Source organism: Carcharhinus amblyrhynchos, chromosome 10 (assembly GCF_965287045.1).
Source record: "Carcharhinus amblyrhynchos chromosome 10, sCarAmb.v2.hapA, whole genome shotgun sequence".
Classification (NCBI taxonomy): domain Eukaryota; kingdom Metazoa; phylum Chordata; class Chondrichthyes; order Carcharhiniformes; family Carcharhinidae; genus Carcharhinus; species Carcharhinus amblyrhynchos.
This window is the reverse complement of record NC_137333.1, coordinates 69,113,621-69,138,298: the sequence shown is the minus strand read 5'-3', so window position 1 is coordinate 69,138,298 and position 24,678 is coordinate 69,113,621. Positions and strand designations below refer to the sequence as shown.

Sequence of the window (24,678 nt, the reverse complement as noted above, 5' to 3'; positions counted from 1 at the left end):
AGAACTGTCTTGAACAAATTAATGGATACTTTATCCATTCCTTTGAAAGGATTAGGCAAAAGTGAATTCCTATAAATGTAATTTTAACTAGTAAAGTGAATTAGATGCAGCAAAAAAAGCAAATCTTTGCTGTAGTGAACTGCATTGCCAGAGTAAAATGTACAAAATTAATTCTTTCGCTGAAGAATATAGTTCAACATGTAACCTTGTGTAGCCAACTTTCAAGAAAACGTGATAGCATCCTGCCTGCCGCTTAAATAAGATGTGTATTTTTGGTGTTCGGCACAATGTCCTGGGTGTAGTTGGAATGTATTTTGATGGCCAAAATTGGAATGCAATTTCATTTCAACAAAAACCAATTCAATGCCTATTTGCAAATAGTGCTCAGATTTGAGTGTAACTGTTAACCTTTATATTGAAATGTATTTAATATTGTACTTGATTCTAGATTTTACAAACAGCAAAGGTCCCATCACTGATCCGTGAGTAACACCACTTGTCACAGCCAGTTCAGAAACGCACCCTTCCACTGCTACCCTCTGTTGTCTTTGAGCCAGTTTAAAGAAAACAGGGTAGCAGTGGAAAGGTGCACATCAGAATGGAGGGCTGTGACAAGTGGTGTTCCTCCAGCATCAGTGCTGGGATCTTTGTTTCCAAATATATAAATGATGGAGGAAAATGTAACTGGATTGATCAGTAAGTTTGCAGACAAAACACAAGTTGGTGAATTTGCAGATAGCGATGAGGACCATCAGAGGATTAGGCAGGATATAGATCAGTTGAAGGCTTGGGTGGAAAGATGGCAAATGGAGTTTAATCTGATTTTAAATGACGTCATGCATTTTGGAAGGTCTAATACAGATAGGAAATATGTAGTAAATGACAGAACCCTTAAGAGTATTGATAGGCAAAGGGATCTGTGTGTACAGGTACACAAGTCATTTGAAAGTGGCAATGCTGGTGGAGGAGGTAGTCAAGAAGGCATATGGCATGCTTGCCTTCAGCCAGGGTATTGAGTTTAAAAATTGGCATGTCATGTTGATGCTTTTATAGAACCTTAGTGAGGCCGCACTTGGAATAGTATTCAATTCTAGTCGCAGCACTAACAAGAATGTGGAAGCTTTGAAGATGGTACAGAAAAGATTTACCAGTGCCTGGTATGGAGGGCATTAGCTATGAGGAGAGGTTGAAGAAACTTGGTTTGCTCTCACTGGAGCAACAGGTTGAGACCTGAGAAGCCTACAATATAATGAGAGGCATGGACAGAGTAGATCGTCAGCTTTTTCCCAAGGTGGAAGAGTTTATTACTAGGGGGCATAGGATTAAGTTGCGAGGGGCAAGTTTTAAGATATGTACAACGCAGATTTTTTTAAGTGGTGGTATCCTGGAACTCTGCTGTGGGAAGTAGTGGAAGTGGATACTGAAGTGACTTTTAAGGGGCGTCTTAACAAGTAATGAATGAGTTGGGAATAGAGGGATATGGTCTCCGGAAGCATAGGGGGTTTTACTTAAGTGAGGTAGCATGATCAGTGCAGGCTTTCGGGTTGAAGGGCCTGTTCCAATGCTGTAATTTTCTTTTGTTCTTTGTTTTTTATATATATATATATATATATATAGTAAACATGGTTTAATAGAAGCAAGTTGTCTTGCATGAAGACTAGAAAGATTCCTTAACTAACTTTCTGCCATGTTATCCAAATTTGGCCATGACTAAGTTTTTTTTTATACTTGTGTTGGCTCCCATACTTGAATCACTTGACACTCTGTCCAGGTAGTTGCTGGTCAAGGTAATTGAGATGACCTGTGTCTGAGCCAAAATGAGGATAATAAAAGAAAAATAATTCAGCCACATCTAACTAACCATGTGTTTAAGTAGATAATGACAATATTGTTCTGCTGTATTGCGTGGTCATACATGTATCCTGCTGGTCAAAGTTGGCAATCAATTATTTGTGTAACTTTGGTTCTGCCTATTGTACAGATAATGTAAATAAGCTGCAAATCCCTTTTTCCTGCATGAGCTTGGGCACATTTCTCATTAATATATTTAATTCTCTAACAGAGTTAGAAGATCAAACACGTAGAGCTTTAGAACTTGAACAGGAAAGGAAAAGAGCAAAAGAAGAGGCTGAGAGACTAGAGAGAGAGCGTCGCAATGCAGAAGAAGCAAAAGCTGCCTTGGCCAAACAGGCTGAAGATCAAATGAAGAATCAAGAACATCTGGTAGGAATCTTGCTTTCTGTCAATCATAAACCGAGCTACTTAATTTTTGTCAAGTTCTGAGGGGGCTCTGCAGGATCTAGAAATGGCACCTCAGTGCAGAAGAGGGAAGATAAACTATAAAATCCAAATTGCAATTAATGGCAGTCTTTCCATTTTTTCCAATTTGAGAGGAGTACGCTGTATGAAATGATTTGGGGTGGCAGTGGCTAGCACTACTGCCTCAATGCCAGGGGCCCAGGTTTAATTCCAGCCTTGGGTCACTGGAGTTTACACATTCTCACCATGGGTTTTGTAAGAACATAAGAAATAGGAGCAGGCCATTTAGCCCTTTGAGCCTGCCCTGCCATTCAATAAGATCATGGCTGATCTGAAGTGGATTGTTGCACTTTCCTGCTTTCTTCCCATAACCCTTAATTCCCCTGTCTATCAGAAACCTATCTACCGTGACTTAAATTAAATATATTTAGTGAGGGTAGCCTCCACCACTTCAATGGGCAGAGAATTCCAGGGATTCACCACCCCTTTTTGAGTGAAGTTCCTCCTCAACTCTGATCTAAATTGCGCCCCCCCAAATCTTGAGGCTGCGTCCTCTAGTCCTGCTATCCTTTCTAAGCTGGAAGCATCTCTCTACCTCTACCCTATCCATCCCCTTCATTATCTTTTATATATCTAAGATTCCACCACCCCCCCCCCCCCCCCATCCTTCTAAACTGAGTACAGACCCCGTCTATTTAGTCTCTCTTCATAGGCTAACCCCCTCATCTCTGGTATCAGCCTAGTGAACCTCCTCTGCACTCCCTCCAAGACCAATATATCCTTCAAGTGCACTGACCAAAACTGCACACAGTACTCCAGCTACGGCCTCACCAGTACCCTGTACAGTTGCAGCAAGACCTCCCTTCTCTTATATTCTATCCCCCCCCTTGCAATAAAGGCCAACATTCCATTTGCCTTGATCACCTGCAGACTGGGTTTTTGTGACTCGTGCACAAGGACCCCTAGATCTGTCTGCACTGTAGCATGCTGCAGCTTTTTGCTTTTAAATAATAATCCCTCGTACTATTATTTCTTCCAAAGTGGATAACCTCACATTTGCTAACATTATACTCCATCTGCCAGGTCCTCGCCCACTTGCTCAGCCTATCAAGATCCCTCTGCAGACTTTCCACACCTCCACACAATTTGCTTTTCCACTCATCTTCGTGTCATCAGCAAATTTCATCACCCTTCACTCAGACCCCTCCTCCAGATCATCTATATGAACGGTAAATAGTTGAGGCCCCAGCACTGATCCCTGCGGCACTCCACTAGTCGCCAACCAGAATAGCACCCATTGATACCAACTCTCTGCTTCCTATTAGACAGCCAATCCTCTATCCACGCTAACACCTTACTCCCAACTCCGTGCGCCCTAACCTTCTGTAGCAACCTTTTTGAGGCACCTTATCAAACGCCTTTTGGAAATCTAAAAACACTACATCCACCAGTTCCCGTCCGTCTACCACACTAGTCACATCCTCATAGAAATCCAATAAATTTGTCAAACACAACTTCCCCTTAACGAATCCATGCTGCGTCTGCTCGATCAAACCATTCTTTTCTAGGTACTTCACTATTTCTTCTTTGACGGATTCTAGCATTTTTCCAACTACATACATTAAACTAACTGGCCTATAATTCCCTGCCTTTTTTATACAGTGACGTAACATTAGCCATTTCCCAATCTTCTGGCACTTCCCCTGGAGTCCAGCGAGTTTTGATAAATAATTACTAAGGCATCCGCTATCACCTCTGCCATTTCTTTCAGAACCCTGGGATGCATTCCATCCGGTCCTGGGGACTTGTCCACCTTCAGTCCCATTAGTCAATCAAGCACTACCTCTCTAGTGACAGTAATCGCATTCAGGCCCTCATCTACCATCCTTCTATCTTTAATGTCCGGCAAACTATTCGTGTCCTCCTCCATGAAGACTGAGGCAAAAAACTTATTTTAAAGCCTCGGCCATTTTCTCATCTCCCACCATTAAATCCCCCCTCATCCTCCAAGGGTCCAACATTCACTCTAGCCAGCCGTCGCCTCTTTATATATTTGTAAAAACTTTTACTGTCTTTTTTTATATTTGGTGCTAGTTTAGCTTCATAGTCTATCTTTCCTTTCTTTATCACCTTCTTAGTCATTCTTTGATTTTTAAATCTTTCCCAATCCTCTAATCGCCCACTATTTTTAGCCACTCTGAATGCATCAGCTTTTAATTTAGTACACTCCTTTATTTCTTTAGATAACCACGGCTGGTTAAACCCTTCTACAGTCCTTTAAACCCTACAATTTGCTCTGCATGCTGCGGTTTCCTGCCACAGCCCAAAGATGTATGGGTTAGGTTGATTGACCATGCTAAATTAACCCTAGTATCAGGGGGATTAGAAGAGTAAATATGAAGTGTTATGGGAATAGCACCTGGCTTTAGAGATTGAGTCTCCAGCAACCACAATGGGTCGAATGGCCTCCTTTTACACTGTAGGGATTCTATCCATACTGTGATTGGATTTAAGGATGAATTAAAAGCATTGTATTCTGTACTACTTTCCTCCAATTCTTTTGTAACCACCTTAACTAGAATTTTTGGCTTTTGTGCATTTTCACTTTTGGGGGGGGGGGAAAAAAGCAAATGACAAACTACTGGCCCCAGGAGTTTGCTGATGTAATTTTCTTTTGCAGTACAATCTGAGTTTCAACCTTAATATCTTTTTTTTAGAGGTTTTACAGCATGGAAATAGGCCCTTCAGCCCAACTTGTCCATGCTGGTCTTTTTAAAATGCCTAAGCTAATCCCAATTGCCCACATTTTGGCCCATATCCCTCTATACCCATCGTACCATGTAACTAAAATCTTTTTTTAAAAGACAAAATTGTACTGGCCTCTATTACCTCTGGCAGCTTGTTCCAGACACTCACCACCTTGAAAAAATTGCTCCCCTGGTGTCTCCCCTCCCTCCCTGTGCCCCTCATTATTTTGTAGATCTCTAAGGTCTTTTGAGCATGTCAGGTGCAAAGTGATGCTTGGCTAGTGTTTGTGGTCTGATGATTACTAATATGCTTGGGCACTCCAAACAAAGGTGTTCATGTTGGGACTGCCCAATTTATTTCCCTTCTCATTCCACAAGCCCCAAGGCACATCCTGAGCAGCTAAAAGCATTATTCAAGGAATACCACATAAATCTAGTGTAACCTACTTGCCCATGCACATTACACAAGTGCTCAGTGATACAAAGCAAGGAATAACTTCTCTAAAGTGATGGAGCAGAAGAGAGTACAAATCATATATGTTTTAGATATATTTCAAAAAGGTAGCAAAAATATATCTGAAGGGAACATGACCTCGTTCCTTTTGTGGTTCCCTCTTTGCTTTACTGTCTACATCACCCTCAAAAATTAAAACACAAACTTTCCTCTATTTCTTTAGCACCTGTATGAAGTCCAGCTCTAGAAACTGCTGTAACCCTATTTTGGTATCTACAGCCTTTATTCAAAATACAGCTATGGTCTTTAAGATGCTTTGTTTCAAGAAGTCTGAGAGAATTTAAGGTAATGGCAGACTTGTGAACTGCTTTAGAAAATGGAGAGCTTGGGCTGATCTCTTTGACCTTGCCCACAGCAAGGATTCTCTGGCCCTGCGGAAGCAAACTGAGATTTGTCTGTGCCAAATTCTTGATGGCAGTGGTGGAGCATGAACGGTCTGAGAATTCCGACCCTTGTTTTTGAGTCAGAACAAAATAGAAAGAAGTCATTTAGATTGAGGGGTGATCAATTTAAAACTATTAAAAGTCTTAAAACAAATATATTCATTGAGGCAGTTCTTTGCAAATATGGAGGAAGCTGGTATCCACTTTTTGCCTTTGAAAATTTCTCTAAACTGCCTGCAAATTTCTTGTCTTACCAAGATTCTCTTCACAGCTGAACTAGATATGCAGAAAAAGCACGAGATAGCTCAAGACCACAGTGCATTTTTTTATCCATTTAGAAAGTTGGTGAACCCTAACTAGCTTCTAACTGTTTCTTAAATGGTTCCAGATTTTTTTTAAACTAGTTTCAGGTTTACTCTTTAGCTGCCTTTTCAAATCTGTAAATCTTTCACTATTTTCTCCTCCAAATGATCATCTGGTGCTAGTGTTTTTGTGGCTCTTTAGCAGCCTCCTCCAGAGCTGTTCCTCATGTTGGAGACTATTAAACATTTAACAGCAAAGGTGGACCATGAAGCTTTAATTGGTCCATTCAAGCAAACCCAAAATATTTCTTGGTCTCCTTGATGTCGTATGTTTTCTTTGCCTTGCATGTTGATCCAGTTTGCCCCTTTAAATAAAAAGCCTCTACCTCAATCACTACTGTGAAACTATCCCAAATTCTTATAAAGAAATGTATCTAACCAATGCCCCTCCTTCAATCTTAAAGGACTTAATCCAGTGGGAAGATAGTGTCATTCACCCTACATCACTTTACAGACTTGAATATTCAAGGTAGCTCTAGAAATTCCTTATAACTAATTTCTGCATGTGGCATCACCATGAAGAATCTACACTTTTTGGCTTGATGTTTCTACAAACGGATGCCCAAAACTGGCCTCCATACTCTTAATTATGGCATAATTACTGCTTTATACAAATTAGTCTGTTCCATGATTTTATAAAATCAAAACACAGTTGGTGTATTTATACTTGTACTAGTAAACTAGAAGCAGATGTATGCCATTTGGCCCTTTGTTTTGAGCATGTTCCATCTTTCATTTGGACCATGGCTGATCATTGAATTCAGTATGGTGATACTTGCTGCCACTGCCACCACCACCACCAATAATAATGATCCCCAGGTCTGGATGCTGCCCCCACCCACCACCACCATCATTGTTTTGAAGTGCCCAAGCAACAGACTGCGAGCACTAGCCAAATGTACTCTGACTTGCAGACAGTTATGAATTTGAAGTTAAAAGTTCAAGTAGTCCCTTGTAGCAAAAAAAACTTGGCAAGTTGAAGAACTGCAATTCATTTCTGGCTTTATTTATGTAGTGCCTCTAAATGTGCTAAAAGGTCCCCAGGGTGTTTTGTGGAAGCATAATTAGACAAAAATTGACAGATCAAGTGAGAGATTGGGACATGTGACTAACAAAAATTCTGGATAATCAACATAACTGATGTACAGGTCCAATGTCTACCTAATCTTTTTGTACCTAGTAACATTAGACCAAGCAAGGACCTTGTCTGGCCCCTATTTAATCTAGCAGATGCCTTTCTATCAAGAGTCTATCTTGTAAATAAAAACATTGTGCAATATATTGTCCAAAATTCTGAAAATTTAATGTAACTAGAACAACTTTATCTCAAACTTTAACCAGGTTGGTATGACAACTGATTGCTCTCAGAAAAGGTGGGTAGTCTCTAATAATGCCTACTGTCTTGATCATGCAGAGTGCCTGATTACTGGTTTTTTTTTGTGTGGTGTATAATTTCCTACTATTTTGCTCCTTAAAACAATACTGGTACTATATTAGCCTCCAGTTGTTAAGAACAAACTCAGTCTTTGAACTAAAATCCAGAGGCACTTGCATCACATTCCTGAAATGTTGTTCAGTCCAGCAGCCCAGTCTACTGGTGAAGAATGATGAAAAGTAGTTAATAGAAGCTTTCTATTCTACTAGGAGTTAGAGTTTGATTTGCAATCTTTCTAATGACCTGATTTGTCTTGAGTCAGAACTATTAAAATTCTATATCTAACACTTCTAGATATACCTATTCATCCTCTCATTTTAATGGCTTTCCATTGCTGTTCCTTATCTCCTTCTCTTCAATATGAAGTGACCTGTAAGGTATTGTCATCTTGAGTCTTCTCACCCACTTGCTGTTTTCCAAATGCAAATATGCACCAACGTGCAAGTCTAAATCTTCTGTAAAAGCCAGTGTATAACTTTGCAATTCTTGTGGCTGTTTCCGCTACACACTTTCCTGATACAAGAATGTTATCCTGATCTTCAGTCTATTTGGTCAGTTCTTCCAAAAAAAATTTTTGAAGTATGACTTTCCTTTTAACTTTCAGTGCTGGCTCCTCTTGGTGGTTTACAAATATAATTGGTTAGTGATGGAAAGTTGGTTGATATTCACTTTTCCCTGGATACTTAGAAGGTATCTTTGAGCTCTGAAAAAAACCTATGGCTGTGGATATGTACAATTCTCAAATTTTAATTGATTAAAGATGTTTCTTCCTTTTAGGCAGCTGAACTTGCTGAGTTTACAGCCAAAATTGCACTTCTGGAGGATGCCAAGAGAAAGAAGGAAGAGGAAGCCACTGAATGGCAGCAGAAAGTTAGTAATTCAGCTGTGAATAACTTAATATTTTAAGGGGGGCAGTGGCAGACATTGTCCAACAGAAGCAACACTGCTTCTGAAATAAGAGCATCTTATTATTGCTAATGTAGATAATATTTGAGATGAGTGAAGAACCTCTTGTACAAATGGTGAAAAGTGTGTTTTTCTACTATAGGCTGTCACAGCTCAAGAGGATTTGGAAAAAACAAAGGAGGAATTGAAAATTGTGATGACTGCGCCTCCTCCACCTCCACCTGTTATTCCACAAGCTGAAAATGAACATGACGATGAGCAGGATGAAAACCATGCTGAAGCCAGTGCTGAACTTTTATCAGAAGGAATAGCAAACCATCGCAGTGAGGAAGAACGCGTTACTGAGACACAGAAGAATGAGCGTGTAAAGAAACAGCTGCAGGTGAACCAATTTAGTTGTTGGGTACCTTTTGTGCATATATTATAAACACTCCAAACATGCAATCCTTGGATTGGAAAAAGCAACTTACAAAGGTATCTTAAAGTTCACAAGCTTGCAATGGCATGCGGTTAAAGAAATATCAAGTTAGGACCAGTGTGTTGAGTTCTAACTGAATTAATCATTGTTCTCTGCATTTCCATATTGGGTTTATATATTCAATTTGTTGTCAATCTTCTATATAATTTCTGCTTTTAATAAAAAATTAGACCAGCCTCAAATCAGATTTGCATCAGTGCTTTAAAAACAAAGCACTTATTAATGCACTTTTTGCTTGTATACATCTGCATTCCCAGTTAGATGCTTTCATTTTCATATCTGCTATTAAACTTTTATGTAGTTGAAATTAAATTTGTTACATCAGCCTAGAGGGGGTACAGCAGATAGTTTTCCTTTCAGCTTTGAGCAATGTTCTAGGTGTTCAGTGTTTGTATGAGGCCAGCTTTGCAAGGGAAATTTGTGATTCCTTCAGTGTCATGAACAGAATTTGTAGCCAGTACCTCAGTTTGCAGATGTTTTGTGTCCTCAGTATTTGCCTGCTGCCGTTAAATAGGTTGGTCTGGATGCTTTGCATAGCAACAGTTTGACTTGGGGTCCAGCTTTGAAAAAGGTGCCCATCTACTCCCCCACCTTTTGATGCTGTCTTAGTTTAAAAGCAGCTGCCCTTTCAGGACATCTAGCAGCTGTGGTGACTTTCCCATTAGATCACGTACTGTTATCTGGAGTGGCAAGTATTTATATTAGCTGATCTGGTTCAAGGACAGCAGGTGCACACAGTACAAGTAGTGTGTGGCTGCTGTGCCCAGACTGCATTATTAACTGCCGTAAGTTTTTTTTTCACATTTTTGTATTCTCTTAGACTTGACTCGTTTAAAGTTGTCAGTAAAATTAGTTTGATTGTCATGGAGGGATTTATTAACTGTCAAAGATGTAACCTGAGCTCCATTTGCACCTTGCAATCTTGTTTTCTTTGCATTCCTCCGTATGATTTTAATTAAGACAGATGCAAGAAAAAGTGCAGATCCTTTTGGAACTACCAATGATGTCCAACACTAAAGCAACATTGAAGGTTTTTTGTGGACCTCATTGGCCCTGTCCAGAGATGTGCAGGTTGGGTTGATTGGCCATGCTGAATTGACCTGAGTATCAGGGGATTAGCAGAGTAAGCATGTGGGATTACAGGAATAGGGTCTGGTGGGATTGTGGTTGGTACAGACTCAACAGGCCAAATGGCCACCTTCTGCACTGTATGGATTCTACATTAAACACCAGAAGCCAATCCTGTACACGCTGGAACTTTAATCATCCTGTGGATTTCCCGTTCCTTTTTCAACCAATCAAATTTTGCCTTGCATCTTCATCCTGATTTGTCCATTTAAATTGACCTGCCTTTCACCCCATCACAGATCTTTCCTTTGTTTGTTCATGTCTTCCCTCATCCCCACCCACCCTTTTTTTTTGCTCTTGCTTTGAGCTTGTTATATCTCTCTAACTTTTTTCCAGGTCTGATTGACCTAAAACATTATTTGTTTCTCCTTCCACAACTGTCTGACCATCATAGTATTTACAGCATTTTGTTATTTGATTTCCAGTATTTTAGAGCAACTTTTACCATAACCTCAGCTGAAATGAGCTTCAGTATAATAATGGATCTATTCTATTTTGCTAGCAGCTGTTTGAGGAATTTTGTTCTCTTGTTGCTTTTTGATGGGGATGTTTCTGAAATGAACCTCAAATGGCACTTGGCACTCTGCTATGCCTGTAGTGAAACTTTGCCAGTATTGTTTTGTTGGAGGAGTAGTGAGCCCTTCATTGAAGCTCATTGTTGCCTGTTGTTTTGAGTACTTGATTTGCAGATGGAAAGAGTGCCAATTGTTTATGAAGTGGGAGTCTGGGCTGCTCTGTGGAGGATTCTGTCCCCTGGAATTCTGAACACCTTTTTATTTAAGGTCTGATATTCACCTTGAAGGTGAAGCTATGTTTAAAAAAAATCCTTGGGCAATCAGATGGAATAAAGAAGTACTAAGGTTTGATCTGTTCCATTTCATGAATGCTCCAATATGAAAGGTTGCATCACCTCATAAGCCAACATTATGACATTTTGAAATACTTCTGTTTGGTATCTGTGTGTGTGTGTGTATAGAATAATTACTGAATCTTTGTAATGCTTATGGCAAATCTTCAATTCATTGGCCATTAATTGCTTTTGTACTACCTTGCCATATTGGTGATGCAACTTGGTTATCCACCTTCAAGATTGCATTCCTAAATTCCTTCTCAAATTCTCAGCTACAAAGATTTTTATTTTGAAACAAACCTCGTTCCAGAGACTAGATGTCCTGCACTGTGACTTGAGTGTATCCTTGCAATCTCTGGTGCTGAAATTCTCAATTATGTCCTTGTTACTTCAAGACTTGATTTACGCAGTGCCCACCTCAACCATCTGAACTCATTTCAAAATTGACTTAATTGTGTTTGGCCACCTTGCCTGATTTCTCACTGCTCTGGTCAGACTTTATTGCAGTATTAAAAGTGCTGAATAAATGTTTATTGTATATTCAGCATTGATTTCTACTTTGTAAACTGGCAATTTTCATCTTCACACTTCATTATTCATTGAGCCTGTTAATTTGCAATTTAAAAGGCAAAGTGCTATTGTCAGCTAAATGTTGTTTTGAGGTTTATTTTCAGATGTTGAATACAGGCACCACTACCTGAATTGCTGATGTGCTTTTTCAACTCCAGAAAAATTGAAATAATACACTCTGCTATCTACGTACAATGAAAGCATAGAACAACATAGCATAAGGAGGCCATTCAGCCCATGCATGTGATGTTTCTTTTGAACAAGTTCCCAATTAGTTTACTCCCCAGCACTTCTCTGCTTAACACAACAGGATTTTTTTCCTTTAATTCCTGGGGCGGGGGCACATCCTGTAACTTGAGTGAACCTACAAGTTTGGCATGTCTAGCAATTGAGGATGGTCACTTCATAAAACTTTTGTCCAATATAACTGACTCTAAATCAGAGCTGAACCCCAAATTATTTTGGTTTCTGTATTGTGCATGTGCTTTAGTTGTAGATTATATAACTTGTGGAGACACAAGTTAGTTGAGACATTGTTTAATTGTGACCGTACCCTTCCACAAGCATGATGTTTTATCTGCAAAGTATAGATCACTATAATTATGCAATGCAGTTGAGTTTCAACAGATATTTTGTTCAGTGTGTGATCTGGACAATTGGTTTTTTGTTTTTTTTCCTATACACCCTTGGAGCTTCAAGGATGCTTTCAAAACTATTTCTTCATGTTTTTCTAATTAAATTGAAAAGTTTAGATGGATTTTCTCATTGAAAGACCACTCAATCCATGTTTGTTTAACAGGCACTAAGTTCTGAATTGGCCCATGCCCGTGATGAGACAAAGAAAACCATAAACGATGTCATCCATGCTGAGAATGTTAAGGCAGGCCGTGACAAATACAAGACCCTTCGACAGATACGACAAGGCAACACGAAACAGCGAATTGATGAGTTTGAAGCCATGTGAAAGTGCAGTTACTTTATATTTTTAAAACAGCTGAACCAACAGCAGAGGAACAAGCAGCACTATACTGCTAATAAGAGTAGTGTTTCACCTTGCCAAAGTATTGTATCAGTTATACCTATGTAAGAGTTGGGTGTAAATTTCTATTCTAAGGCAGTTAATAAATGCCCTTTAAGCATTTTACAGTACAACAATTAACAGAACTTAGCTGGAACTATTCAGGAAATAGACTTTTTTTCTTTTGGAACAAATATAATTCCAATGAAATGCATGTATGAAGTTTTGGCTTGGTCTCTGCAGCTTGTCATTAGAGTTGTATAAAATTAATAGAACAATTGATACTTTTGTGAGGGCTTAAGCAAACTGCCTTAAATTGAGGGGAGTCTGCAACATTCATATCTAAATTTTGGTAATTGAGATGTAACATTAATTGAATAGTGTTGTGTCAGATTGAACATATTTGTCTCAAGGTTGGTGTTTCATGTCCTATCATCATAGATGGTTTTCTTTGCCTACCTGTTCACAAAGACTTGCTTAACAGATAGCAGTCCAGCTAAAAAGTGGGATATGCTATTTGCTCAAGACATAGCAAGCAATGCATTGGCATTAGGTTTTCTGTGTCTGCACAGACCAAATTGAAATGCACCATTTTAAAATAGTGAACAACTCTTAATATCAGGCCTTTCTGACAGGGGAGCATATGAAAACATCAGTCCCAAGGAGGGGACAGTATACTACCTCAATATTATACACATGATGAATGGCCAGTCAAACACCCTTTCGGAGTCTGAATTTTCTGCAAGATATCATGTGATTTTTGAATCTTGCTTCTTTGGCACCTTTCTTCCCTTTGTTAGTAATATTGCAATACTTGTGTGTTGATCAGACCACTCAATGTTGTATATGTAAAATGATAAGTTTTTGTATTACACTTAATATTTCTTTGCTGGTACCCAGTTGGTGTTTTGTTGTTGTTTTTCCTCTTGCGGGAGAATGAGTGAATGTATGTGCGCACATTTCCAGTGAATTATGCTTCTTGAGAAAGAGGATGAGGTACTGAGGTAACTTGCATTATTAAATCCAAGCATTTAAAGTGGCAAATTACAGTAGGAAGAACAGTGCATGTTGTCCTGACATTTGGCTGTCTGCAAAGCTTGCCACATTTCTCGAGCTAAAACATGTGATCAAGTCATTGAAGATGTAACTTAGATTTTTGTGTCCTTGCTTCCTCTGTACTTGGTTCAGCTAAATTCCCATTGGTATTATGCACTCATAAATCAGCATTTATTATCTGTAATGATGGTTTATTGAAATTGCCATTTATAGTTGAGCATTTAACAAGCCTAGTAGGCTAAAGATAATGGGCAATTCTATTGCGCTCTTTGTGGCTATTATTGCAGGTTAAGTTTTGATTTGCGTCATGAATAAACATCTAGTTTTTTTGTAATTGCAGGTGAGGTTTCTGTTTCATTTTGTATGCTGAGGGACAGCTGGCAATTCTTAAACTGGTTGTGAATGTTGTGTACATGCATCAAACTGCTTTTTGTGAAGTATTTCCACTTACAGCATAATAGCATACTGTTTTTGTGCATCAAAAACATTCACTGAAGCATGAGCATTAATAATTTTATAATGTTCAAGCAGTTTGCCATAGCAAGTTGAAATACTACGCTTTCAATGGATTTTTTCCTGAAGAGTGTACACTAAATATTGATGCATCAGTGGATTGATATCATTGTTGGATAATACAACCAGTTATTGTGTTTGCAGTTTAATAGCTATATGAGCTAGATTACGAGAATGTTCCATTTATACAATTGTGCAACTATTAAGCTGTATGGCTAAAAATGCAACCACTAGCAGTGTAGAACACATTAATATAAAATGCATTGGTTTATTTCTTCCAAAAAGTAACTTTAAAAATGCTTTTCCCTGGCATATGTTGTACAATTGAGCATAACTATTTTGAACAACATTCATTGGTTAACAATTAAAGATGTAAAATACCTGTCTGGTGTACTCTCATTTCAATAAATGGTGGTTTCTCTTTTTAGTACGTCTCAACACCAGGTTAAAGTCCAACTGGTTTATTTGGAATTACAAGCTTTCAGGGCACTGCTCCTTCATCAGATGAGTTAGATGCCTTTTTTAATGAGGCTGAAGTGCAGATGAGGTGACTTGGTGACTTGGTGACCAACCTACAGAGATGACCAGCATTGCAGAAGTGGTCTACCATCAACTCAAATTGTGGAATTTTTGAAAAATACATAATTCTTTCAGTCACTAAGTTGGGCTGAAAGAGTTGAATGTTTAAATCCCTCCTAGATGTAATAGAGTAACAATTTCTAAATGTTGCAAAACATATATTGAAACTCTTTATTGTTCTTCCATCAGATGGTTGGCAGTTGACCTGCTTTCTAGATTACTGGATGGTCATTGGTAATCCTGCGCTCGGATGTATTTAAAAATGCTGCTTTTCAGGAAAAAAGCTGGGAATATACCTTGTTCCATGTTTCTAGTCAAGTGGTTGGAAGATAAACAAAGTAATTATTCATGTTAGTCTGGGATAAATTACAATACAAGTAAATATGGATTTGCATTTATGGACTTCTGTGCAATATATACTTGGACTTGCTAGTAAAACAGCAACTACCACTAGTATATGTTGCATTGTAATGCTTGGTTTCAGCTGCAGGGAAAACATGTTGAGCTTTTGCAACAGTGCATCAATCTTTTTTCACAGCCACAGTGGGGAAAGTGTATGGAGATGCAGTAAATGATTTGATATTCTTAAAAACAAATGTTGCAGAATAAACTTAGTGGGGATGTTTAATCATCTTCCTTCAAAGACTTCTAAAAATATATAACCAGCTTTGGATTTGTTACTGCCTTCTGGGAGCAGTTGATCTCATCAATTCAATGAAGTTTAGCAATTCTGACCTCTGCTGGAGAATAGGAAATAATGTGCATAATAAGAACATATAAATAGGAGCAGGAGTAGGCCATCTAGCCCTTCGAGCCTGCCCTGCCATTCAATAAGATCATGGCTGATCTATCGTGGCTCAGTTCCACATTCCCACCCTCTCCCCATAACCCTTAATCCCCTCGTTTATCAAAAACCCATCAACCCGCGTCTTAAAAAATTTAGCGAGGCAGCCTCCACCACTTCAATGGGCAGAGAATTCCAGAGATTCACCACCCTTTGAGTGAAGACGTTCCTCCTCAACTCTGTTCTAAACCGCATCTCCCCCCCCCCCCCCCCCCCCCCTTAATCTTGAGGCTGTGCCCCCTAGTCCTACTGTCCTTTCTGAGCAGGAAGAGTCTCTCCACCTCTATCCTATCCATCCCATTCATCATCTTGTATGTCTCAATGAGATCTCCCCTCATTCTTCTAAACTCTAACGAGTACAAGCCTAGTTTATTCAGCCTCTCCTCATAGCTCAACTCCATCTTGTTACAGTTCAGTAATAAACAATCTATGCACATATGCAACCTGTTTCTTGACTGTTACCTTAATCATTGAGTCCAGAATATTGTGCCTCAGAAGCTACAATGTGCTTAAGTAAATTAATTTTGTAGACTGAGTACAATTGGGATCCTCTTCTGTTTTGTAATAGGTGAATCTGTTCCTGTGGTGCAGAAATTTGCAATTTGCAGCATGTCACATGTTAATATGGTAGTTGTATCAAGGTTAATTTCATGAACAGGAACAAGACCAAGTTACTGGGTTATGTGATTTCAGGTTTGTTACAAATATCATTTTATGGATGAGGAATGCAATGTGGTCTGTATTGGTTGAGCTATTTAATCCTAAAATTCTCTCATTGTGACGTAATTTATTACTCTGGATTTTTGCCCCTTGTATGGGCTTCTTTCCACATGTTGATGACGTGAATAATTTTTCTGATATTGGTTATGAATTAGCTTTCACTAGTTTGTGTCCCTACAATTTATAGTACCTTTCTGCATTTGCCTTTTCAAAAATGGCATTTATCTCCTTTTAAAATCACCTTGTGCAGACAGGCACTGTAAAACAGCTGAATTTCAAACATATCCCTCACAGGAAACATAATAAACACATTTCTTAAAGGCACAATATCAAGTCCAATAATCATGAAATCATTGCTGTAAAAACCCATCTTCCCTTTGTCCTTCTAGGGAACGAAGTTTGCTGTCTTTACCTGGTCTAGCCTACACATGACACATCAACTGCAATGTAGCTGACTCTTAAATGTCTCAAATGACCAAACAAGCTATTTGAGGGCAATTGGGAATGGGCAACAAATGCTGGCTGGTGAGCATCAATGATTTAAAATGAATTCCACACATTCACCACCCTTTTGAAGAAATTTCTCCTCACTTCAGTTCTTAAAGTTTACTTATAGTCAAACTGTGACTCCTAGTTTTGAACTCACCCACCATTGGGGGACATGTTCTGAATCTACCCTGTCTCTCTCCATATTAGAATTTTATGTTTGAGGCCCCCTCTTACTCTAAAGTCCAGTAAATATAGAATCCCTACAGTGCAGAAGGAGGCTATTTGGCCCATCAAGTCTGCACTGATGACAATCCCATTCAGGCTCTATCCTTGTAACCCCACATAATCCCTCTGACACAAAGGGGCAATCCCACGCAGACCTGTTCCCATAACTCCAGGTGTTTACCCTGCTAATCCCCCTAACCTACACATTTGGGACACCTAAGGGACAATTTTAGTATAGCATCTTTAACATGTGGGAGGAAACTAGAGGAGACTGGGAGAATATGCAAAGTCCACACAGTCACCCAGGGCCAAAATTGAGCCCAGGTCTCTAGTGCTGTGAGGCAGCAGTGCTAGCTGCTGTGCCACTTAATCCTAACTGACTTGGTCTTTCCTCATATGTCAGATCTACCATCCCAGGAATCAGCTTGGCAAAATTTTGTGCAGTTTTGTGTCCTTATCTGAGGCAGATGTCCTTGCTTAGAGGGAATCAAACAATGTCAGATGTGACCTTACCAATACCCATACAATTAATTGCAGCAAAACATCCCTATCCCTATACTGAAATCATCTTGCTATGAAGGCCAATATACCACTTTGCCACCTTTTTACTGCCTGCTTACTTTTAGTGACTGATGCATGAGAACTCCAAGGTCTCACTGAGTATCCACTTCTCCAATTTATATCCATTCAAGCAATCTGTCTTCCTATTATTGCTACAAAAGTGGATAACCTCACATCTATCCACACTACATACTGCATTGGTCATGCAGATGCTCACACTAAATCATGCTAAGCATTTCCTCATTCCCCCTCACAGCTCATCCTCCCACAATTTTGTGTCATCAAAGTGAGGTATGTTGAGTTCCCTCTTCCAAATCATTAACATATGTGAACAGTTGGAGTCCTGGCACAGATCCCTGCAGAACCCCATTACTCACTGCCAATCAGATTTGTCAACTCTTTGCTTCCTATCTGCTAATCAGCTTTCTATCCATGTGCTTTGACTTCAGAGTAATCTGTTATGAGATCTTGTCAAATGCCTTCTGAAAGTCTAAGTAAACAACATTCACTGGTTCTCCTTGATCAAGTTTACTAGTTACATCCTCAAAATTCCAATAGCTTCATCAAGCACAATTTCCATTTTGTAAATCCATGCTGACTTTGTCTCATGCTGACTGTCTTCCAAATGTTGAGACATCCTTGATAGACTCTAGCAACTTCCCCAGTACTGATGTTAAGCTCACTGGTCTACAGTTCCCTTTTCTTTCTCTCCCTCTTGTGGGCTTACGTTAACTACCCTCAGCTGCAGGAACTACTCCCAGAATCCAAAGAATTTTGGAAAATAACCACCAATAATGGATCTATTTCAGGGACCATTTCCTTAAATACTTTGGAATGAAGATTATCAGGATCTGGGGATTTATCCACCTTCAATCTCAATTTCCCAAAAACCATTTCTTTATGAATGCTGATCCCCTTCCCTCTTCACTAAAACATTTGTTTCTCTCAGCATTTCTGGCATGTTATTCATGTTGTCTTTTGAAGATTTGAAGCAACGTATAGATTTAATTCCTCAGCCATTTCTTTATTACCTGTTATGAATTCTCCTGTTTCTGACTAGGGGGTCCACATTTTGTTGCCCATCTTTTCCTCTTATCTATAGAAACTTTGATTTTTTTTTGTTCCATGCTAGCTTGTTTTCATACTCTATTTTTCCCTCAATCAATTCCCTGGTCCTCTTTTGCTGTATTTTAGACTGGCCTATTGCTTGAATCTGATACTATCTAATTCCCCTTCTAAGCCATGGTTTGGCCACTATTCCCTTATCACTCCTGCATCAATCAGGATTAAAGAACTCCCTGGAGTTCACCTGTTTGTTCTTTAAATACCTACTATTGCCTATTCAGTCTTTTCCATCACCATTTGGACTTGTCTTGACTGCCCAGTACCAGGGTGCAGATGTTTTCTCTGGCATTGAAAGGAACTTAAAGTGGGAGGGATCCTGTTGATTTGGTCCATGTAGGCACCAAAAACACAGGTAAAACTAGGAAAGAGATACTGCATAATGTTTGAGGAGCTAGGCATTAAAGTTAAAAGAATCTCCAGTTACTGTTGGTGTTGGATTATTGCCTGAGCTACATGCAACTACAGTGATACTTTTAAAATAGAGATGACAAAATTCAAAGACCTGAAGTGGATTTTGCTTTGTAGGTCATTGCACCAGCACTGGGGAAAGTGGGGACTGTATTGTTGCAACAGTCTACCCCAAACTATGCTGAACTGGTTGGATGTTTTAATGAGCAACATAACAAGGGAAGGAGAGAGAATATTAAACTAAATGGGAACAAGATCAAATTTTAGGAAAGGGTAGAGAAAGGTATTAAAGTGAGAAATAACCTGTGACAGGAAGGGACTGATGATAGGGAGTACAAATGAATAAATCAGTAGTTGAGGCTGGAAGTTACAAAAGTGAAGAAGAACCAAACTAAAGGCTCTAGCTGTGCATAGTATCCAAAACACAACCGTGAGCACAAATAGAAATAAGTACTACCTGAAAGCCATTACAGAGAGATGGCTGTAGAATGACAGATTGAAAATTGAAGGGTAAATGACATCTAGATAGGACAAGAAGATTGGGAGGTGGGGCATTATTGGTAATTTAATTGAAGAATGATTTAAATTTTCAGTTAGTTCATGTCAGATAAAGATGCCTGCATGTCTGGGTTTGCTTTCATTTTAAACTGCATTACAATTAAAGGGTTTACAGTGTGAAAGTGGACAGTGTTGAAATCTGGGCTGTTGCTGGGCCACCCTAGGTTGCAGTGAACTTTCGAGTTGAAGCAGCTGGAAAGGACCAGGGAACTGCAAAAAGCAGATTTTCCAAAAGAATGCAGTCCAGGAGTAAGGAATTGGGACAAAATATCTCAGGAAGATGAAGTTAAAGTGAAAAGCATGAAAGTGCCCTGAGTTAGGGACCTTTATTTTACTTTTGTTTAAGATACTAGTTCTGGACCCACTTTTCTGTTTGAATCCCAGCTACAACTACTGGAAATTAAGGTCTCAGAATAAAACCGGTGCTCAGTTGATTCTAACTTTCATGTAGAGGCTTGGAATGAACAGTGTCACTGGGCAAATAATCAGGAAAGCTAATAGAATATTTTAATTTTTGAGGAATAGAATACAAAAGTAGGAAGGTCATGCTTCAGTTATGCAGGGTATTAGTACTCCAGATGTGGTCTCACTGTACAATAGTGGCCTCCTTATTTGGGGAGGGTTGTAAATTGGAGTTGGTTCAGAGATGTTTTCACCTGGATTGGGGAATTGATGTGAGGAAGGGTTGGATTGGCAAAACTTGATTCTGCTAAAGATGACTAAAAGGCAACTTTGCAACTGAACGTTGTGAGGGTCTTGATAGGATAGATGTTAAGAGGATGTTTCCTCTTGTGGGAAAATCTAGAACTAGAGATCACCCTTTAAAAAATTAAGGGTCCCCATTTAGGGCAGAGATGAGAATTTTTTTGATGGTCTTTGCGACTCTTGCTTGAACAAGGGTGGAAGCAGTTTTTGCTTTAGATTTTTCATGAACAAGGGGGTTAAGTGGGAGGGGGGGGTGGCTTGAGGTGATCTCGGTGAAAAGCAAAATAGGTTCAAAGGACTAAATGGTCTACTTTTAGTTTGTATACCTTTCCTGCCAGCACTCTTACTGCTGAAGTACTGAATGAACACTGGTTTTGATGCACTGAACATGTCTACAAAGTGCTAATCTCAGAGCCTTTCAGTATGACACTTCCTTTAAAAAATACACTTTACTGACTGGTACATTTGGGGGGGTGGAAAATGAGCAGAGATGCAGCCTTTAACATGGTTGACCAAAAATCATCAAGGAGGTAAAGTCTAGATGTGACTGAGGTGCTGTTTAATTGGAGCAAGCAATCCCTGCTTCTGTACTGCAGTCCCTGCTTCTGTACTGCAATCCCCTCTATGAAGGCTAATGTACCATTTCTTCAACATTTGCTGCACCTGCATGCACACCTTCAGTGACTGGTGTCATGACACAATGCTTAGCAGTGCTGCCAGAGTCCCAGGTTTGATTCTAGCCTTGAGTGACTAGCATTCTCCCTGTGTTTGTATTGGTTTCTTTGTAGTTCAAAGTTGTGCAGGTTACGTGGATTGGCTGTACTAAATTTCCTCAGTGTTCTGACATATGCAAGTTAGAATAATTAGCCATGATAGATGTGTAGGTGTGAGGTGAGGACCTGGGTAAAATACTGTCAGTATTGGTGCTGACTTGATGGACCAAATGGCAGCCTCCTGCACTGTAGGCATTTTGATTTTTGTATACAAGGACATCCAGGTCTCATTGTACATTCTCTCCTTTTCAATTCAGATAATTTGTTTTCCTGTTCTCACTACCAAAGCGGATAACCTCATTTATCTACATCACACTGCCTGTGCCATGCATTTGCTCAGCCTGTCCAGATCACGTTGAAGCATCTCCTCGTCCTCCTCAACTTCCCCTCCCACCCAGCTGCAAATTCGGGAATGTTGCATTTTGTTCCCTCAGTTTAAACTATGTTGTGAATAGCTGGGGTCCTAGCACTGATCCCTGGGGTGCCCCATTTGTTACTGCCTGCTATTCTGAAAAAGACCCATTTATTCCTGCTCTGTTCCTGTATGCCATACAGCTTTCTATCCATTTTGGTACCATACACTTAAATTAGTCCATATGGTATTTTGTCCAAATAAATTACATCCATTGGCTCCCTTTCATCAACTCTACTAGTTACATCCTCAAAGAATTTCAATAAATTTGTCAAGCATGATTTCCTTTTCATAAATCCATGCTGACTGTCCAATTCTGCCACAACTTTCCAAATACTTTGCTATAAAATTCTTGATGACGAACTCTGAAATTTTCTTCACTATTGCCATCAATAATTCCGTTTTCTCTCCCTCCCTTTTTAAATCATTGGGTTACAATAACTACCCTCCAGTTTGAAGGAACTGTTCCAGAGTCTATAGACTCTTGGAAGATGATGACCAATGCATCCACTATTTCTAGGGGCCACTTCTTTTGTACTCCAGGATGTAGATTATCAGATCCTGGGGATTTATTGGCCTTAATCCCCTTAATTTCCCCAACATTATTTCTCTCCTAATACTGTTTTGTTCTTCATTAAACTATATTTCCCAACATTTCTAGTATGTGTCTTCCTTTGGTTCTGTTTTGACAAAGTAGGTATTTAGTTGGTCAGCCATTTTTGTTCCCCATTATAAATTCCCATTTCTGACAAGGGGAGCTACATTTGTCTTCACCAATCTTCTTCTTTTCACACCACTAACTAAAAGTTTCTATAGGTAGGTTCCCCACAAGCTTACTCTTGTTCGCTAATCAGTCCCTTACTCCTCCTTTTGCTGAATTCTAAATTGCTCCCAATCCTAGAGCCTGTTATCTTTCCAGGCCAGTTTGTATGCCTCTTGGGCCTATTTTTGCTTGTAAGCTATGGTTTGGCCATCATTTTCCAGTTTTATTTTTGTGCTAGAAAGGAATAAATTGTTGTATTCACCTATGTGCTCTTTGAATGTTTGCCATTACCTATCCACCATCCCTTTTAAGCAGTGTTTTGTAATCTTAGTCACCTCGTGCCCTATACCATGATAGTTTTCTTTATGTAGATTCAGAGTTTCTAGTCTGAATCCAATACATCACACACCACCTTGCTATGTATGATTGCTTATCCACAAGGGTTCTTGCACAACTAGATTGCTAATTATTCCTATCTCATTACACAATATTCCATCTAGCATAGCCTATTCGCTAGGTGGTTCCTCAGTATATTGGCCCAAAAAACAATTCCTTACACACTCCAGGAATTCATCCTCCTATAGTTTTGTAACAAATTTGATTTGCCCACTATGTATTGCAAATTAAAATCACCATAATTACAAATTTTGGTCACGTATCTCAAATTTCTGTTTAATGCAATTCCCAACATCACTAGTTTATGATCCCAATACAACCACACATTTTTTGTTTCTGTTATACCCATAGATTCCATATTGGCTTCAACAATTACATTAATTTCCCTTTCAACCAGCAATTCAACTCTAATGCCTTTCCTCTCCTGCTTTGACACCTTGCGTAAGTCCCCTGTCAGTTTAGTTCAAACCCCTCCCAAATGCTCTAAAATACTCCCCTTAGAAATCTGCCCAGGTGTAACCTGAGTGAGAAATGGAAGGATAAAAGGAAAGAATATATTTTTCATAAATCCATACTGACTTTCTGATTCTGCCACTATTTTCCAAGTGCTCTGATTTTACATACTCTGTTAAGAGACTGGGAACTAGACTAATTGGTACAAATCGCTATCAAATTATGGATAGTTTTAAGAAGATGGGATAATACATTATCCAGTGACAAGGAAACATGCAAGTTACCATGCCGCCTTTTAATATGTGACCTGCCCTGTGGAGCATTTGATAATGTTATTTCCAGCATCTGCAGTTTGGTCCTTACTTTAGCTGTTTCTATTCTTGCCTAAATAGCTTAGCTGTGCAACCTGTTGCAATGGCTAATTTTCCCATCCTCCAACATTACCCTTCCCGTCATCCAAAAATATTTCAGGCTTCACATATGAAACAAGTTGTTCTCACTGGAGTGACGGAGGTTGAGGGGAGGCCTGATAAAAGTCTTGAAGCATGGACAGAGTGGATAGTCAAACTTTTTCCCAGGGTGGAAGAGTCAATTACTAGGGGGTATAGGATTAAGGTGTGAGGGGCAAGTTTTAAAAGAAATGTCCAAGGCAGATTTTTTTTTTAAACAGACGGGTACCTGGAACTTGTTGCCAGGAAGGTAGTGGAAGCAGATACAGTAGTGACTTTCAAGGGGCATCTTGACAAGTTGTTTTTTTTTGTTCATCCATTGTCATTGATGAGGACCACAACACCATTAGTCATTTTGAGGCTAGATGCGATGTGTCAGAAGATGACTGGTCAGGCCAATTCGGGCACATGTTAGACAGACTTGTGTAGGCACTGTAGTTACGCTGGTGGCTCTGCCCTTGCACAGCTCGTGTTTAAGTTGTGCTTCAGCAATGTACCTTGCTTTGTAAGCTTGACAGCCCTTACGGATGAGGCAGCGCCAGGTAGGGTGGTTTTGTGCCACTGTTTCTTAGGTGTGTGTCAGGTGACTTCAGGGAGAAACATTTTGTAATGTTTCTTCTGTCTTCCAGCAGACAGTTCCCCCAAAATGGAGCTGCTTGCATGCGTGCTCATTTGGCATACAGATGACATGATCTGCGCTGCCCACCACGTCTGCACTTTCATCAGCAGTGTGTGGACTGATGGTACGCTACACTTACTGAAGTGTCTGGTACTTGTCTTGCCACCTGATGCGTAATACTCTGTGATGACAAGTCATGCAGAAATGATTTGAGCTGTCCTTGCATTGCCTTTGATACACAGTCCACGTTTCACAGGCATACAGGAGCTGTAGGCCTTCAGTTTTGTTGCTGGGCTGATTCCTTAACGTTCCCATACAGTGGAGTGCAGTCTACCAAAAGCAGAACTTACCTTTGATATTCTGCAGTTAACTTCTGCATC

The 24,678-nt window shown here is 39.5% G+C and overlaps 1 protein-coding gene across 5 annotated transcripts in view; it reads left to right on the top strand.

The window, feature by feature from the left end:
• The window catches only part of LOC145349036 (radixin), a 72,665-nt gene extending 58,063 nt beyond the window's left edge, over positions 1 to 14,602 (top strand). For all 5 annotated transcript variants that reach the window (XM_080197277.1, XM_080197278.1, XM_080197280.1 and 2 more), the window contains 4 exons: positions 2,063 to 2,223; positions 8,478 to 8,570; positions 8,749 to 8,988; positions 12,432 to 14,602. In XM_080197277.1, the coding sequence (XP_080053403.1) occupies positions 2,063 to 2,223; positions 8,478 to 8,570; positions 8,749 to 8,988; positions 12,432 to 12,596 (659 nt within the window). In that variant the 3' untranslated portion in view covers positions 12,597 to 14,602. The remainder of the gene's footprint in view (positions 1 to 2,062; positions 2,224 to 8,477; positions 8,571 to 8,748; positions 8,989 to 12,431) is intronic.
• Positions 14,603 to 24,678: the final 10,076 nt, after the last annotated feature.